At 45.9% G+C, this 18,644-nt stretch overlaps 1 protein-coding gene across 15 annotated transcripts in view; it reads left to right on the top strand.

Annotated features, from left to right (window-relative positions):
- IGFN1 (immunoglobulin like and fibronectin type III domain containing 1) overlaps positions 1-18,644 on the top strand; it is a 63,204-nt gene that overhangs the window by 31,646 nt on the left and 12,914 nt on the right. For 2 of the 15 annotated variants that reach the window (XM_037410228.1, XM_037410229.1), the window contains exons 5-18: positions 2,711-2,779; positions 3,268-3,390; positions 5,836-5,975; positions 6,224-6,323; positions 7,179-7,226; positions 7,847-7,892; positions 8,660-8,834; positions 9,426-9,539; positions 10,534-10,705; positions 11,326-11,598; positions 12,273-13,610; positions 13,758-13,949; positions 14,010-14,477; positions 15,273-18,434. In XM_037410228.1, coding sequence (XP_037266125.1) covers positions 2,761-2,779; positions 3,268-3,390; positions 5,836-5,975; positions 6,224-6,323; positions 7,179-7,226; positions 7,847-7,892; positions 8,660-8,834; positions 9,426-9,539; positions 10,534-10,705; positions 11,326-11,598; positions 12,273-13,610; positions 13,758-13,949; positions 14,010-14,477; positions 15,273-18,434 — 6,370 coding nt within the window. In that variant the 5' untranslated portion in view covers positions 2,711-2,760. The other 13 variants (XM_037410233.1, XM_037410230.1, XM_037410243.1 and 10 more) reach the window with 13 other exon arrangements.

Here is an 18,644-nt window from a genome sequence, read left to right as displayed (position 1 = left end):
TAGCAACCTCAGTGATCATCTTAGTGTGGACACCTATGTTTCAAGCATCTGTGAGTGAAGATGTGAATTACACTGTGGTAATTTTTGGAAGGCTTTTGCTGTCTTTCATTTCTTGTAAAAATTCTGTGATTTCTCGTCTAGGATTGAACTGAAGTCAAAGAAAAACCATGGTTATTCATGTAAGAAGGGAGCAGAAATTTTAAAAGTAAGCAGGAAAGGGTCTGAATGAGTCTCTGCCAGCTGATACGTTATTTTCTGGTCCTCATTTAACATAGAAGACACTAGAAAAGGCGATGTGGTTGGATTAATTACGCTGAAGGAATGTTCTCTTGCGTATCCTGGCACTGTTATTTTAACTGTGCAATCAATGTGTGGCATTAACATGCTTCTGTCTCACTCTCCAGAAGGCAAGAATTCACAGGAGTATAAGGAGTCACAGCAGCTTATCTTTAATCCAGGTGAATTTCTGAAATAGTTAAGGCCCTGTAAACTCAGGAGGTTATGCATAGTGCCTGTATGGCATATTGTACATTGAGAAGATGCATATGTGGTGTCTGTTACCACCGATGCATATATCATCATTATTTCTTTTTTTAAACTACATTTGAATATGGTCATCTCTCATCTCTCAATAGGTTATAATTATGTTATGTCACACTGGACTGGGAACAACCGTATGACATGATACATTTGGTAACAAGAAAAGAGTAAGTTTCTTGATAGCTTTGGACCTGAGAATTTGGACCATGTTCCTGTTTCATTGTAGATACTCGTCAATATTGCCTAGTGTAGAGAGAAGTCATGAGGAGTAGCAAAGAAGAAATGTGAGCGTAACCTAAAAAGAGCTTAGTAGAATACTGTTGCAAGCTGATGTCAAGTCATCATGTCTGCTGAAAACTGTAATCATTAGACATTTCAGCTCAGGAGTTTAGGAAGATACAAGACTACAGAAGGCAATAGGGGATTATAATGCTCACTGTTAATACAGTTCAGTACTTTGGAGGACAAAATAAATCCATCAGAAGAGGATGATCAAGAGTCTCTGAAAAACTCTGCCATTTGCTATGCAATGCCCTGCCCGGTGCAGGGCAGGGTGCCCTGGAATCATCGTATTTTCCTTTCACTTTTCCATCTTTTCCCTCCCACAAGCTGTTTGTTCCCTTCACTTGCAATTTTTAAAACATCTGCCAATGGTTTTCAGAAGTGACTATGTGATACGCCAAAATATCAGCACACGGAAGCTGGAGCACTGAAATGTAAAACTCTTGTTTTGGTGTATAGCAGCAAAAGTCACCCACACCAGACGGGGAGGTGACATAGAGGACTTGGCTGTCATTTGCACAGTCCCATCTATCATTTCCCATTTCTGTTGTTTCATGTGCATTTCCACTGAAGCCAGTGAGGCTAACAGAATGATTTTCCAAGTAATCAATTATTTATGAGATTTGTATAGTCTGCAGAGCCCTAAAATAAGGTTTGTGTTAAGGGCAGCAGTGGAGCCAGTGATTTGTTGTGGAGAGATGTCTACGTTCCTGTTTGCCACTGCCGATTAACAGAAAAACAAAGTTTATCCTTTTGGTTCAGAATTTGACCCAGAAGTGCTGTGAGTTACACTTTCTTTGGCCTATCTATGGGACATGCGACACAAATTATTTTTGTTAGCTTAGTTGTCTTTTACCCTTAGCTGAAACCAAGTGTCATACAACTAATGCAACTCCAAGCTAAGCATATAACAAGGGGATGTTGGGGTCCTAGTTTTCATCCAGTATAGTGTGGCAATATTAGATTGGATGAATGGCTGATATAGGGAACAGAATTAAAACCATGGGTGTGCTGACAGAGTCCATCTGCCTTTTAAAACTGTTGAAAGTTGCATGTTCTTCTGTGACTGTGTTGACTGAAGGAGTGCAGAGGGTAAACAGAGAGACAGCATTAATCCCACATGGGAATCTAATCTAATTGCTCTTTCAGAGCTTCAGTAACTCTATAGTTCCCGAGCATCTCTCATATGACAAGGAATCTGCCTTCACAGTTCACTTGCAAGATAGTGATGTGTTACATTACATGTTGTCCAATTTCTAAATACAGGGAAAGAGACACCTTTAGCAGGAGGTCACATGAGTGATCTATAACAATAGCTAGTTAACGCCAAGTTCACACTTCACTATTTCCTTCTAAAGTAGGTAGTAGCTTATAGTCTGCTCTCAGGTCTGTTGCTAATTTAAACAAGCTAATTTAGATCAGGATGTGCTTCTGCTTCATGCCCCAGTTTAGACATCCATTTCTGTGGCTTTCTTCTCAGCAACTGCTCTTGTCATCCATCAGAACTCACCACGTGAGTGCCATGTGGTGTAATATTTGCCTGAAATATGAGAGGAGGTCTTTGGAGGCAAGCCAGATGACATGGAAATGGAAGAGGTGACAGAGGGATGCTGTTAGATGCATACGTTTTCCATTTAGCCCTGCTAGCCATTTCGTACCTGGTTTGCATTGGTTCAGAACTGTGTCATGATGTGTTTTGGAAAGGCATACCACGGTGTGTTGATTGGCAGGCCTTTTTCAACTTGGCTGCTAGGATGTGGCAAGTGAGGAAGGGCAAACTGTATCATAGAAGTGAGCAGTATTAATGTCTGACAGAAGTGAGCAGTATTAATGTCTGACATTTTCCTTGTGATCTGCGAATAAATGAAATGATTTGTCTTTTTCACAGGAGAACCTGTAGTCTGTTTGTGCTGACCATAGGCAGCTGTGTAAAGCACCATGACAAGCCATCAGGCAGGTGAGAGAATAAACACAGCAATGAAAACCGGGGTACCCCTGAGAAAAAGCCCAACTTGCTTTTCTTGTTTGGTAGGTAGGTATCTGTCTTTCACCACCACAAGGAGAGATACCAGTAACTGGCCCATCAGGTTCTGCTGACCTTTGCAATAGTGTCTTTGTCATGTCAGATTCGGAAGTTTTATTTGGAACAATAACAGAACATAAAGCATTCTCTATCCAGGTCGCCACTAGACCTGTAAGCCGATGTGGCCCTGGATTGTGATCTCTCTTTCAGATTTTCCCATTGGGCCCTAGCTTGGCAATGAATCAGCACAACATCACAGACTGTAACGCTCCAGCCTTTGGACACGCTTACAGCCTGTAGTACTAGAATGCAGGTGTCCTTTATAGCAGGAACAGCTACTGTTCCACAGAGGCAATGCAGATTGAGAGAGTTTCTAAAGGACAAATTATCTTAACTGAATGTATTTTTCCTTGCCTTCCTAGTAAGATCCTTCAAGAAATCTTCCATCCCAGGAGTTGTTATAACCCAGTTTGTGGATGATATTCCAAAAGGATGCAGCACACCTGACTTTGAGCGGAAACCCGTCACTCTGACATTGCAGGAAGGTGAGATTCTTGAAGAGCAGTCAAAGCCACAGACCATCTCACCTTCATTAAGCAATTATCATAATTAAAGGAAGCTAGTCTCTAAGGAGATTTGACTATACCAGAAAAAAGTGTTGTGTGGCCAAAGTCTTTGTTGTACTGATGAAAATGCCATCAGTACTGATAGAGGTATTCCGAGTTTTCGCTAGCATATGCAAGATCAAAATCTGGCTCCTAATGTGTACAACAATTCCTGTGAATTCTGCAGGAAGCTCTCCAAGTATTTCACAGCAAAAGATTAAGGGCATGGAAAAAGTCGGTTTTTCCTGTTGAACTAACTACTATAGAGTGTTCAGCACCAAAATTAACTGCTTTTTGAAGTAAGATATACTGACTGCAGATGCTGTTTAGGCTGTACTTCAAGAAGCAGTATGGATCGTTAGAGTACAGAGAAGGCAACTAACGAACACCCTGGCTTTCAGTGTCGTTACGCCCATCGGTTGATTTTCACGAGCCATTGAGATTTTATGAAGGAGCGCAGTGGCCTCTAGTGGTACCTTCCTCCTCCTCCACCTTCCTCCCATTGCACGTTTCAGGCGTGAACCAGGGCGGTTTGGTCAGCCGTCCTGCCTAAATTTCTCAAGTTATTTCATTTGCAGTAGGTTCCTCGTAGTTCACATACAAGATGTTAGGGCCTCCAGGCTGGTCACTGTGAACTGAATTCAGTGGCTGTGCAGAGGCACGAGTGTCTCTGTATCACCGTTGCCCCATTGCATTCAGTGCCTGGATTAGCTGATACTCCTAGCTGTGGACTTGTGTCCTGTGACAGATGGCAAGGATAGGAATTTGCAGCCAGAATGCCTAAAATTTGGCAAAGGTATAATCAGTTGGAAACAACCTTAATATTAGATAGTACCGCAAGCTCAGAAATAGTTGGAAGATGTCTTTTGATAAGAATCTGTTGGCAGGAGCTTGCTGCATCAATTAAGTTTTTTGGTGTTGACTGCAGAAGGGTGTGGGAAATATTGCAAGACTTTCTGGGGAGAATTTTTAACAGTGTTGGTCACCTGAAGACCAAAACTATTGCATAAGAAAGATAGTAATCGTTTCCACCCTGAGCTACATCCCCAGTCACAACTCATCTCCGTTCCTATTGCCCTGTGACACTCCCGCTTACCTACACGAGTCATTTCTGTGTTTTGTTTCATATTGTTTCCTATGTCTTTGAAGCCTTTTGGGAAAAAAAAAAAAAAAGGTTTGTACTAGGCAGTGGTAAAGCGGTTAGAGGTTTCTGTGGTCAGCTGCAGTGTACTCGGGGTTTTAGGAAGCAGAGGTGAATGAGAGAGCTCACAGGTAAACCCCATCCACTTCTCCCTTCCTTGCCTCTTTGAGTAGCTGAGCCTGGTGTGTTTGGGGTGCAAGGTGGTGCTAAGCTAGCAGACAAGGAAGATATTCCAGACAGAAGACATGTAGGGAGTCATGGGGAAACACCCTAATCTGCATGGGTCTTCCCAGTTGTGGTACAGTGTTGTCTGTTAAGAATGGGTTTTCTGAAGTGTGCAGAGGGGGTATTTTCTGGTTTCCACCTCCTAATAAATCCAAATTTATCCAGATGAAAAAGAGACCAGGAGCTGCAACTATTTACAGGTGAACTTTACCGGTGACTGTAGAGACAGGGGACTCCAGCACACTAAGTCCTTTGTTATTTAGCATCCAGCCCAGCATGGTCACAGCAAAGAAAATAGTCTGAAGGAATGGAGAGGCAATGGGAACTTTAGGGGAATATATGCGTGACGAGAATGGATCTGGGCATTTCATGGCGGTGGCACAAGTAGTTCATACAAGTAGCCAGAAGCAAGTCTAGGCTGAACTTGCTATAGCACCACTGATTTCAGAGACTCACAGGATGTTAGCAGCCACGTCTGGCAGGCTAACACCACATTTTAAGGACTTTTTATGGTTGAATACAGGCAAACCCTGACATTACTGGTGTGGGGAAAGGTAGCCCAGCCTGGACTTGAGCTAATAACTGCTTGCTTTTTGACCCTGCCCAAGTATTGAGGGAGGTCAAAGTCAAACCAAGATACCAAAATGCTGCTCTCTTGGGTACATGATTTCTCTTAGCCACATGGCTGTGCAATAAAAACGTAGGCAAAGGCCATACGTGTCAGTGGTGAATTTTGAAGTTAGTTTTCAAGTAATCTCTTTGAAAGACAGTGAGTTAGGATGGAGATTATGGCAGATGTCTCACAGTAATTTGGGCATTCAATGCAACTTAAATTGGTAATTTGGGCATCTTTTACAGAGAAAACAAAAAGATATAATTATTTTTGAAGAATGTTTCTGCCTAAAACAAAACAGATGTCTCACTCTGGAGATCAGTCTGTTGACAAAATAAGGGGCCTGACATGAAAGTGCTTACATTCAAGCTGTCTTAAATAATTAATTTCTTGTCTCTTTTCAAAGGTAAAAATGCCATTTTCAGAGCTGTCGTCAAAGGTGTCCCAACCCCTGACGTGAAATGGACACGTATGCGAGGAGGAATGGATGATCCTGCCAAATACGAAACATTCTTCAATAACATTACAAATGAATTCATTCTGCAGGTAAAGATCAAATATTTCAGACAGGACTCATGGAACCAAGAGTGCAATGGAAAGGAAAAACCTGCAGTGGGCTGATACAGATGTCAGCAGGTCTGAGAACACAAAGATAAGCAAACTAAGCTTTTTAGATCATTCTGGGAACAGAAGAAAGATCTGAGATGTCATTTAGTAGCTGTTTTATTAGAAGCTGAAGGTGTGTGAGCTGAACCACGGCACTTGTGAGCTTTTACTGTGTTCCTCTTTTTAAGATAAACCAACTGACTACAGATGACAGTGATTTGTATCGTTGCTGTGCTGTGAATGAATATGGGGAAGCTGCATGCTCTGCCGGCCTCAGGATCATACAAGGTAGGATTGCCAGGTTCTGTCCTCCAGAGGTCCTGTGGTCCCAAGCGGTTTGCTTTGCTGTCCTCTGGGGGTGGGTGCCCAGAGCATTGTCTAAGTATCCTTGCTGTGAAGGTCTGTTTTTCCCCTCACTGGGGACTGGAGGTCTCCTGTGACTCCCCTCATGTTAGTGGCTCCATGACAGTATGAACCTTAAGGCAAGGGAGAAGAAATTGTGGGCACTGCACTGGACCATAGTCAGACACTCTGGATTTAGTGTTGAATTGGCTGAATAATTGCTTTATGATGTTGAACAAATCAGTATTTTGGAAGGGATTCGTCCCACTTCAGACATCTGTGGTGTCCACCTGACCTAGTCCCCTGCTTCCCTTTATATTCAGTGGAGAGAAATGAGGACTTTGTGGGTACGATATAACGGAACTATTCTTGGAATCTACTTGAGTAGGAGGTGAACTATGTTGGAAGCATCCGTTTCACCTGTGTGCCTGTAACGTAAGCTTAGAAGGAAACTATCTGTGTTTGGCCAGATAATCCTTGCACCTTGGCTCCCCATCTCTAAAACAAGATGTTAATATTTCATACCATTGCTTAAACTATAAGCTTCATAGGGCAGAAAATTTCCTCCACTGTGGAGAGTATCCAGTAAGCACAGAGTTGGTTGTTACAGAAATATTGCATTCGTAGATGGAGATTACTAGGAGTCAGGGTCAGATTGACAAGGAAATTCAGACTAGGATTTCCTCTTGCATTGGTATCAGATACAGAGGGTTTATAGTTCAGTGGTTTACTGGTGTTAGTTTGAGTGTTAATTTGTTCAATTTACGGCTTGTTTTCCCTGTTTTCTCTTATAAACTACAGTTGGCTTTAAGAGGAAAGCGAAATACGTTCCTGTTCATCCTGCTGATGGTAAGTTAGAGGGTTTCTATATATATATGTATATACACACACATATATATAAAAATATAAATATACAGTTAGATATAATTTCTTTTTTTGGGGAGTGGTATAATTAATTCTTCTCTGTCTACCACATTACCACTGCCCCAAACTTGTAAAGAATAAAGTAAGACAAGGGTTAATGAACTCTGATGTTCTGTCATCTCTTTCTGCTTGCTCTTTACCTTTGGGTAAAGTGACATTCTTAGACATGGCTTTGAGCTGTTCTAAGTAATGATTCTGGAATTGTTAATGCTAGAAAAGGGTTTTGTGATGTCAAATACAGCTGGATCAAACACAACATGGCTGGAATATAGTGGGTCTCTACAGTGTCCTCTCTAGAAAGAGAGGAAAGCCCCCTAGGAAAAGATGATCTTTAACCCCACTCAAAGATGTGAGTATGGCAGAGAATACTGGCTCTAAGTTTCATGATAGTTTTTTTGTAAAGTGTGAAAAAATCACCAGGGGTAAACAGCGTAGTAGAATGGCCTGTTTTCTGTGGCTGTTTTGCATTATCTTCTTTTTGGGGATGTATTTTACAGTGTTGGGTATCTGAATGTTTGTTGTTCCCCCCCGCTCCCCTTTAATAGAGTTAAAGAAGATGCTTCAGGACTTCAGGAAGCTGCTGAGGAAGCGGTAAGCCTCTAATGAAGGCCATTGTTACACTTCCAAGATGTTTCTTGTTGATAGGGGACAGCTTCATAGATCTTCAAGGCAACATGTCTTGTTTCCAAAATTGTTGACAATCAATATGGAGAGACATAACAAGACTGTTTGCCACTGTCTGTAAGGCTGAGATAAAGAGCAGGTGTCAACCTCATTTTGAGGTGTACGTTCCTTTGCACCACAAGTGTTTGATTTAAAAGATCTGTTTCTCTGCTTTCTTGTTTTTAGCTCAGAAATAACTTCCTAAATGACAAGTCTTCATCATCTTTCTGGCTGATCAGGGACTGAGCCCTGGCTCCCAGGCCAACTGCACAAACTGCCATGTGCACATTGCAGAAACCCCTTCACTTCCCAGGTGGGACCCTTCAGAGATTGCCTAATGGGAATGATCTCTGGCCTGTGCAACATCCCAAATTGTGCTGAGAAGTTACTGGAGAGAGTGCAGGCTGGCCTGGGCCAAAGTGTGCCAGTGACCAACAATTTAACAATGCAGCCAACTGCATTAGTCTCGCCCTGTACAGCCCAGGGCAAGACTGTACCCTGGCAGCATTGAATTTGTAGCATAGATGCAGAATACTTGTTCTGGAAGAGTCCCATTCTTTCTTGTCTACATCTACAGGGCCAAGTAAACTACAAAAATGGAGAGAGAGATGAAAGAGGATTAAATACAGAAAAACAAGACATCTTGTTGCCTGTCAAAATATTTTGATTTTTTTTTTCCCCTTCCTGGTTCTAAGGGCCCCAGCACCAAAACCAAAACCCTTGGACAAAGAAGCAGTCTGGCAACTGTTGCTGCATGCAGATAGGAGAGATTATGAAAAAATCTGTATGAAATACGGAATTGTTGACTTCCGTGGGATGCTGAGAAAGCTGCAGGAGCTGAGGAAGGACGCGGAGAGTGAACAAGGAGAGGTAAAATAAACTGAAACCACTGAAAACACTGATTTTTAACAAATTGCAGAGTGCTATAGTTCTGCAGTAGCTTCTGAAAACAGGCTAAACCTTCCTAAATTTGCTTTGTAGATGAAATTTTTATTGCATGACAGAGAATGATTTATGACAATGTTTTAAAGAGGTCCTACCTCTATACTCATGCAGATGAAAATGCTATTGACTTTTTTGAAGTTCCGTTCATAAATTACAGGGGATTCTGACCATAGGGTAATGCTAAAATCTGTATTCGGTTGCCTCTGATGAGAATCTGGACCCCAAATTGAAAAGTTATATGCCTGAGAGTCAAAACCGGCCTTTACGTACCAGAACATGTAGAAACCTGGATTCTTAGTGGCTGCATAGTGTGTGAATGACTAGGACGTAGCACATAAAATATAATTTGCCTACAAGAGGAAACTCTGGAAACTTACAGATGTTTCTTCTATACACATGAAGTTAGAGGTAGCTCTTTTCTCTGCAGTTAAAATGTAGATTTCACCTTAGTTCAACAATTTAAGAACTTCTGTCATGGTAGCCTTATTTAATAGGCTCTTGTATCTTTCTTTGCAGCTAATACACAGTATCAAAAACTTTGGACACATCAAGGTCAACAAGGAGGGAAAAGCTATGTTCACTCTGGAGATGGACCTGAAAAATAGTAATAGCAAAGTTTATCTGCTGAAGGTGAGGGGGTGAGATGAGTTGGCCAGCTTACAGCAGCCACTGAAGTCTTCTTGCATAAAATGCTTGATCTGCTGGGCAGTGTCTGAGAGCAAATAAGCTTCTTAAAGTTGTCTGTCCACTGCAGAAACCTAGATTGGCTGGGGAGAAGTGTTGGTGTGGGTATCCAGGAGGTCTTTGGTGGTGAATATCTCTTGGGATTTGTAGATCCATGTAGAGGGGAAACAGTCAGTTACTGACATCCTTTTGGCTTCAAGAGCTCTTCCAGTAAGAGGAAATTCTAACAGTGTCTTTCAGGCTCATATAAGAAAAACAGACTGATTTTATTCACCTTCTCGAGTGTGTTATTCCACTACAATTCACTTTTGTGAAAGAAGATCTCAAGGAAGTAAAACATCCCATCTAGTTCTGTAGTTATCCTGGTGTGATCCCCAGGTGATCAGTGCTGTGGATGGTTTTCTGGAAGATACATTTCAAACTGTGGTTAGTGGCTTTAATACAGGGGAAATTGGAATTCATTAAAGAGGAGGTCAGATGAACTCTATGAACTTCTGAATCAAATGCATGACATGAAGTCGATGCAGCCACAGGATGGAGAACATAACCCAAGTGTTTTCCTGTCTGTAAAGTGGTGAACTCACCTGCTTTATGGCATCCATCTATGAGGATGCTAAGTCTAAGCAAAGAAAGTACTTTGTCCTCCAAGTTACAATAACTGTGTATTATTTAAGTTTCAAACCCTTATCTGAGCTAGCAAAGTGCTATTGTTTTGCCCAGTTCGAGGGTCTGATGCTCTGCTCTGTGCAGGACTTACTGCACATAGTATTACCTGTGCGTTACATAAGCAATGAGCCCTGTGAGTAGTAATAGAGTGTAGGCTTCTCTGTTGTTAATTGTTTATATCAAGGTGATCATAATACAAATTTGGCCTCATTTGCTTGGAATGACATGCACTAGTTGTGCACTGCCTTTAAGAGCGTATTCTTTCTCTTCCTAGGATGGTGAGAGGGTCAGATATGGAACGGAGGATGAATACAGAAAGTACTGCCTGAGGAGAATTGGAAAAAGGTATAATTTCATTGTCAACGATGTACAGCCAGAAGATGCAGGCATGTACCAAGTCAGAGTGGAGGACGTACCTGTTTTCTCAACTGAACTGGATGCTGAATGTAAGGAATCGAGTTAGATGCATGTGATGTGCAACTGTAACAAGGAATTATTTTTGGCTGGAAAATTGTATATAGGAACATATGCAAAGCTCAGCAGTAAAGCCTGATAACTACAGAAGATGTTTTTGTGTTGCCAAGTAAGGGCTGCTTATATGACACAAGAAAAAGAGGGAGGATGATTATGTGATATGGGTGTTGCATTTGTGGTCGGAAGTACTGGGTTCAAGTACCACTTTTGTTCTGACTTCTGGATGACAGTGAGAAAATTCCTTAACTTACCCATGCTATAGTTTCCTTTTGTAAGCTCAGAATAATAACTACCATCTTGATACAAGTATCATGCTGCTGAAATACATTAATGACTACAAATTACCACACATCACTGCGATGTGCTGATATAAATATCTCAGAAGATAACAAAAATCTATTTTTCTGCTTTTCTGTCCTGTAGAACTGGGCACAGGAGCACATCTCACTTTTTCCTTTTTCTGCTTAAACCAGTGCTTGCAGACATGGCAAGTTCCTGTCTGTCTGTCTTCCTTCAGCTGCAACAACTTCTTCTTGGAGGACAGAAATAGCTCTCTGTTTCCCTTCTACAGCTTTTGATTTTTCCATTGCAGCCATCCCTGTGAGATTTGAGCGGCCACTCAGTGATGTGCGCTGTCCTGAGGAACAAGATGCCGTCTTTGAATGTAACCTACGCACACCCTGCTACGACGCTGTGTGGCTACACAAAACCCACCTCCTCGAAGCAAGTGAGAAGCACCAGATCTCCGTAACACCTGACGGTCTGACCCACCAGCTGATTATCAAAAACGTTGTGCCCTCTGACAATGGCATGTACACGCTCGACACCGGACTCTGCTCCTCAAATGCCTGGCTTGTTGTAGAGTGTAAGTGACACTGCATTATTCTCATGGTGTTGGCTTGAGGTCTGTTAACAAAACAATATTCCTCTCACTGCCCGATTGCTTATTGAGCTGATTCTATGCTGAGAAATGAATTACTAAGCCTCTAGTTCCTAAATTATATTTGGAAAAATGAAGGTCTGGTTAGACCCTGGCCTCTTCAAATGAGAGATTTTTTTTCCTTTTTATTAGTCCTGACAAATCCTATTGGCTTATTTACAGCTACTCTGCGCATGAGAGATTTTGTAACTCCTCCAGGGCTGGAGGGAGAAGGCAGAAGGAACTAATGAGTCCCAGAAACAATCTAAGCCCCTCTAAATTAGACCTGTAATGCTGGAAATTTGCCTTGGTTTTCTGCTTTTTTTGTTTTGTTTATATGGGTTTTTTAACAAGCATGTTTCCACTAAAAATAATTGTCTCTTTAACTAAGAAATGTAAAATTACATCTGAATGTGACACTGAAAAAGTCAAGGTTTGAACTGAATTGAAATGTATATAAATATATTATGTTTCTGTGTCCTAGAATGAAATTATAACAAATGCTAACACATTTTATTTGGCTGTTGGTGCAGTACATGACCCATTAATTGTTCTTTTTTCCCCCTCTCTTTTCCTGTAAATTATATCTCCTACAATGAAACAATGCATCTTCAATACAGATGCCAAAGGAAAGAGAAGACAGCATGAAGGAGATGAAAGAGAGAAATCTGAGTGGCTGAAAGAAACATTACCAGATAAAGACAGGGCTAAGAAACTTCGACGCAGAGAATATGTTGGTGATGAAGATAATCTTATGGACACTGGCACGGAAGAAGATGGCTTGTACAGAAATGGTCAAGGCCATTCCATTGATATGGATAGAAACCGTAGATTTTTGGGAAAAGATGAGCTACATGGAGCCCATGGAAATGGAAGGATGGGATTTGGGCAGTTTTCTGGAGCAGGCCTAGATGGAGACTCAGTGGCAAGTGATGGTAGTGTCTTTGGATTAAAAGGCTTAGGAGGCAAAAGTGGGCTAAGGCCTTTCCATGGCAAGGATTCTGTGACAGACAGAGCAGACACTGGTGATGAATTAGGAGAAGTGGGTGAACGGCATTCTGTGGGTGGCAGAGATGATGGTACGCTGGGTGCTGTTAACATTGGCATGGGTGATAGAGGTGTGGGCTCTCAGCGTGACAAGGATGGTAGATTAGGTGATGCTAGTTACAAAGCTGGCTTTGGGAGTGTTGGGAGATTAGGTGCTACTGATGGAAGTTCTGTGTTAGGCAGACTCGATCATGATTCAGCTGGAGGAGGAGATGGTAAAGGTGATCGGTTCAGTCGGACTAGTCTGGGGACTGGAGCTAGAAAAAATGTTGCAGATACTGAGACTGCAGGAGGAATGAGGACCTCCTATGGCAAGGATGGTCTGCCAACTGCAGCCGATATGAATGGTGCAAGCATGAACAGAGGACAAACAGGGACTCCCTATGGCAAGGATGGCCCGACACTTAATGCTAGCGGTCATTTAGGTCAGGCAGGAAGGTCAGGCTTGCTATATGGCCCAGGCGGTCTTCCAGCTGGAGACAGGGCTATATCTGGTGCAGGTGGCAGTACCACAGGAGAAATGGAGGCATTGTACGATCCAGATGGTCATCCATTTGGAGCACGTCTTGGTGATGCTGGTGTAGCTGATGCACGTGGAATTGGGTCTCCCTATGGAAAGGATGGTTTCCCAGCTGGCAAAGCCATTGTTGGTGCCGGTGTAGATGGTGCAGACATATATAGGACTTCTTATGGAAAGGATGGTCTCCCAGGTGGCACAGGCATTGGTGGTGCTGGTATAACTGGTGCTGGGGGAGTTGGGTATCCCTATGGAAAGGATGGTCTTCCAGCTGGTGCAGGTGTTGGTGGTGCAGCGGGAGTTGGGTCTCCCTATGGCAAGGATGGTCTCCCAGCTGGTGCAGGTGCTGGTGTTGGTTCTCCCTATGGGAAGGGTGGTCTCCCAGCTGGTGCAGGTGTTGGTGCAGGTGCTGGTGCAATGGGAGTTGGGTATCCCTATGGCAAGGATGGTCTTCCAGCTGGTGCTGTTGTAGGTGGTGCAGGGGGATTTGTGTCTCCGTATGGAAAGGATGGTCTCCCAGCTGGTGCAGGTGTTGGTGCAGGTGCTGGTGCAATGGGAGTTGGGTATCCATATGGCAAGGATGATCTTCCAGCTGGTGCTGTTGTAGGTAGTGCAGGGGGATTTGCATCTCCCTATGGAAAGGATGGTCTCCCAGCTGGTGCAGGTATTGGTGTAGCTGGTGCAGCAGGAGTTGGGTCACCATATGGAAAGGATGGTCTCCCAGCTGGTGCAGGTGCTGGTGTAGGGGGATTTGGGTCTCCCTACGGAAAGGATGGTGTCCCAGCTGGTGCAGGTGTTGGCGGTGCTGGTGTAGGGGGAGTTGGGTATCCATATGGAAAGGATGGTCTTCCAGCAGGTGCTGGTGTAGGGGGAGTTGGTTCTCCCTATGGAAAGGATGGTCTCCCAGCTGGTGCAGGTGCAGGTGCAGCTGGTGCAGGGGGAGTTGGATCTCCGTATGGAATGGATGGATTTACAGCTGGTGCTGGTGTTGGTGCAGGTGCTGGTGCAGGGGGAGTTGGGTCTCCCTACGGAAAGGATGGTCTCCCAGCTGGTGCAGGTGTTGGTGCAGGTGCTGGTGCAATGGGAGTTGGGTATCCCTATGGCAAGGATGGTCTTCCAGCTGGTGCTGATGTAGGTAGTGCAGGGGGATTTGCGTCTCCCTATGGAAAGGATGGTCTCCCAGCTGGTGCAGGTACTGGTATAGCTGGTGCAGCGGGAGTTGGGTCACCATATGGAAAGGATGGTCTCCCAGCTGGTGCAGGTGTTGGTGTAGCCGGTGCAGGGGGAGTTGGGTCACCATATGGAAAGGATGGTCTTCCAGCAGGTGCTGGTGTAGCTGGTGCAGCGGGAGTTGGGTCTCGCTATGGAAAGGATGGTCTCCCAGCTGGAGCAGGTGCTGGTGCAGCGGGAGTTGGTTCTCCCTATGGAAAGGATGGTCTTCCAGCAGGTGCAGGTGCTGGTGCAGCTGGTGCAGGGGGAGTTGGATCTCCGTATGGAATGGATGGATTTACAGCTGGTGTTGGAGCAGGTGCTGGTGCAGGGGGAGTTGGGTCTCCCTATGGGAAGGGTGGTCTCCCAGCTGGTGCAGGTGTTGGTGCAGGTGCTGGTGCAATGGGAGTTGGGTATCCATATGGAAAGGATGGTCTCCCAGCTGGTGCAGGTTTTGGAGCAGGGGGAGTGGGGTCTCCCTGTGGAAAGGATGGTCTTCCAGCCGGTGCTGGTGTTGCCGGTGCTGGTGTAGAGGGAGTTGGTTCTCCCTATGGAAAGGATGGTCTCCCAGCTGGTGCAGGGGGAGTGGGGTCTCCATATGGAAAGGATAGTCTTCCAGCAGGTGCTGGTGTTGGCGGTGCTGGTGTAGGGGGAGTTGGTTCTCTCTATGGAAAGGATGGTCTCCCAGCTGGTGCAGGTTTTGGAGCAGGGGGAGTGGGGTCTCCCTGTGGAAAGGATGGTCTTCCAGCCGGTGCTGGTGTTGCCGGTGCTGGTGTAGAGGGAGTTGGTTCTCCCTATGGAAAGGATGGTCTCCCAGCTGGTGCAGGTGCTGGTGTAGCTGGTGCAGCGGGTCTTGGGTCACCATATGGAAAGGATGGTCTCCCAGCTGGTGCTGATGTAGGTGGTGCAGGGGGATTTGCGTCTCCGTGTGGAAAGGATGGTCTCCCAGCTGGTGCAGGTATTGGTGCAGCTGGTGCAGGGGGTGTTGGGTCTCCCTATGGGAAGGATGGTCTCCCAGCTGGTGCAGGTATTGGTGTAGCTGGTGCAGGGGGAGTTGGGTCACCATATGGAAAGGATGGTCTCCCAGCTGGTGCAGGTATTGGTGTAGCTGGTGCAGGGGGTGTTGGGTCTCCCTATGGGAAGGATGGTCTCCCAGCTGGTGCAGGTATTGGTGTAGCTGGTGCAGGGGGTGTTGGGTCTCCCTATGGGAAGGATGGTCTCCCAGCTGGTGCAGGTGCTGGTGCAGCTGGTGCAGGGGGAGTTGGATCTCCATATGGAAAGGATGGATTTACAGCTGGTGCTGGTGTTGGTGCAGGTGCTAGTGCAGGGGGAGTTGGGTCTCCCTACGGAACGGATGGTCTCCCAGCTGGTGCAGGTGCTGGTGTTGGTTCTCCCTATGGGAAGGGTGGTCTCCCAGCTGGTGCAGGTGTTGGTGCAGGTGCTGGTGCAATGGGAGTTGGGTATCCCTATGGCAAGGATGGTCTTCCAGCTGGTGCTGATGTAGGTGGTGCAGGGGGATTTGCGTCTCCCTATGGAAAGGATGGTCTCCCAGCTGGTGCAGGTGTTGGTGCAGCTGGTGCAGGGGGATTTGCGTCTCCCTATGGAAAGGATGGTCTCCCAGCTGGTGCAGGTATTGGTGTAGCTGGTGCAGGGGGAGTTGGTTCTCCCTATGGAAAGGATGGTCTCCCAGCTGGTGCAGGTATTGGTGTAGCTGGTGCAGCGGGTATTGGGTCACCATATGGAAAGGATGGTCTCCCAGCTGGTGCAGGTATTGGTGTAGCTGGTGCAGGGGGAGTTGGTTCTCCCTATGGAAAGGATGGTCTCCCAGCTGGAGTAGGTGTTGGTGCAGGGGGAGTGGGGTCTCCCTATGGAAAGGATGGTCTTCCAGCAGGTGCTGGTGTTGGCGGTGCTGGTGTAGGAGGAATTGGTTCTCTCTATGGAAAGGATGGTCTCCCAGCTGGTGCAGGTTTTGGAGCAGGGGGAGTGGGGTCTCCCTGTGGAAAGGATGGTCTTCCAGCCGGTGCTGGTGTTGCCGGTGCTGGTGTAGAGGGAGTTGGTTCTCCCTATGGAAAGGATGGTCTCCCAGCTGGTGCAGGTGCTGGTGTAGCTGGTGCAGCGGGTATTGGGTCACCATATGGAAAGGATGGTCTCCCAGCTGGTGCAGCGGGACTTGGGTCTCCCTATGGAAAGGATGGTCTCCCAGCTGGAGCAGGTGTTGGCGCAGGGGGAGTTGGGTCTCCCTATGGAAAGGATGGTCTTCCAGCAGGTGCTGGTGTTGGCGGTGCTGGTGTAGGGGGAGCTGGGTCTCCCTATGGAAAGGATGGTCTCCCAGCTGGAGCAGGTGTTGGAGCAGGGGGAGTTGGGTCTCCCTATGGAAAGGATGGCCTCCCAGTTGGTGCAGGTGTTGGTGTAGCTGGTGCAGCGGGAGTTGGGTCACTATATGGAAAGGATGGTCTCCCAGCAGGTGCAGGTGCTGGTGCAGCTGGTGCAGGGGGAGTTGGATCTCCATATGGAATGGATGGATTTACAGCTGGTGTTGGTGCAGGTGCTGGTGCAGGGGGAGTTGGGTCTCCCTACGGAACGGATGGTCTCCCAGCTGGTGCAGGTGCTGGTGTTGGTTCTCCCTATGGGAAGGGTGGTCTCCCAGCTGGTGCAGGTGTTGGTGCAGGTGCTGGTGCAATGGGAGTTGGGTATCCCTATGGCAAGGATGGTCTTCCAGCTGGTGCTGATGTAGGTAGTGCAGGGGGATTTGTGTCTCCGTATGGAAAGGATGGTCTTCCAGCAGGTGCTGGTGTAGCTGGTGCAGGGGGAGTTGTGTATCCATATGGAAAGGATGGTATCCCAGCTGGTGCAGGTGCTGGTGTAGCTGGTGCAGCGGGTATTGGGTCACCATATGGAAAGGATGGTCTCCCAGCTGGTGCAGGTGTTGGTGCAGCTGGTGCAGGGGGAGTTGGTTCTCCCTATGGAAAGGATGGTGTCCCAGCTGGTGCAGGTATTGGTGTAGCTCACGCAGGGGCAGTTGGTTCTCCTTATGGAAAGGGTGGTTTCCCAGCTGGGAGTTATGGTGATGCTGGCTTAGCTGGTGCAGGTGAATTTGTTTCTTCTTATGGAAAAGATGGTCTTCCAGGTCGAATGGGAACCGGATTTGGTACTGGTGCATCTGATTTTGGTGGTTTTGGATCTCCATATGGAAAGGATGGTCTCCCAGGTGGGCATGAGGCTGGTGCTGGTGTATCTGGTGCAAGGGGTGTTGGTTCTTTCTACGGCAAGGATGGTCTCCCAACTGGGACTGTGGGAGGAGCTGCTCGTGTTCCGTTTGGAGGTGAAGAATCAGTGGGATCTTATCGTGGCAAGGATAGTATGCTGAGTAGAGGTCAGGGATATATGGGTGGATCAGGAGGAGACAGCTTTTCCTCAGAAGGTGGTGGTGTTGCAGGGTCTGCAATACGGGGTGCTGGGTCTCCCTACGGCAAGGACACTGGGTCTGCTGGGGCCAGGGCTGGCATGGGTGGTGGTGGGAGGCTGGGAGGTGATGAAAGGGGGTTACATTCAGTCCGTGGTAAAGAAGATGCTGTTGGACGAGGTGGTGAATATAGGCACGGTTCACATCCTGGCAAATCTTCTATGGGAGGTGAACCTGGAAAGGGCACTGCCAGTGATTTCAGAGGATCAGGGAACAAAGGTTCATCTGATGACAGAGGTTCGCATTCAGGTCAAGTTGATGCCAAGGGTCAGGACAGAGATTTAGGCCAGGTAGACTCCCTTTATGGCAAAAATTCTGCCTTTGGAGGGACAGGGAGTAAATCCCGTAACAGATCTGCTGATGGGAGGAATTCAGGTGGTTTTGGTCAAGGTTCAGTGGATTATGGCCAGATGTCAGATCTTTATGGTGGACCTCCTTCAGTAAATCTGAGAGAACAGGAACCCAGCCTTGATATTAAAGCCAATGATTTCTTGAGTACGGAAAGTATGGAAAAAAGAAGACGTTACTGTCTAGATGATCTGAAAGGTACGTGTTTAACTGATGGCTTCTGTATTGGTGGTCTTTGCATTTTGATACTCACATTCCTAATCCTGGAGAGAAATTGAATGTTATGGTTTAGACGAATGTAGCTATATGTAGAAATTTGGTTATATCATGGTCTATTCCTAATTTTACAAATGATTTGCTGTGTAGTCTTACTCAATTTGCTCAGATCAAACTGCCGTAAAAGGTCTA

Source organism: Falco rusticolus, chromosome 17, assembly GCF_015220075.1.
Source record: "Falco rusticolus isolate bFalRus1 chromosome 17, bFalRus1.pri, whole genome shotgun sequence".
NCBI lineage: Eukaryota > Metazoa > Chordata > Aves > Falconiformes > Falconidae > Falco > Falco rusticolus.
The sequence above is the reverse complement of the archived record's forward strand: the minus strand, read 5'-3'. Positions and strand labels throughout refer to the sequence as shown.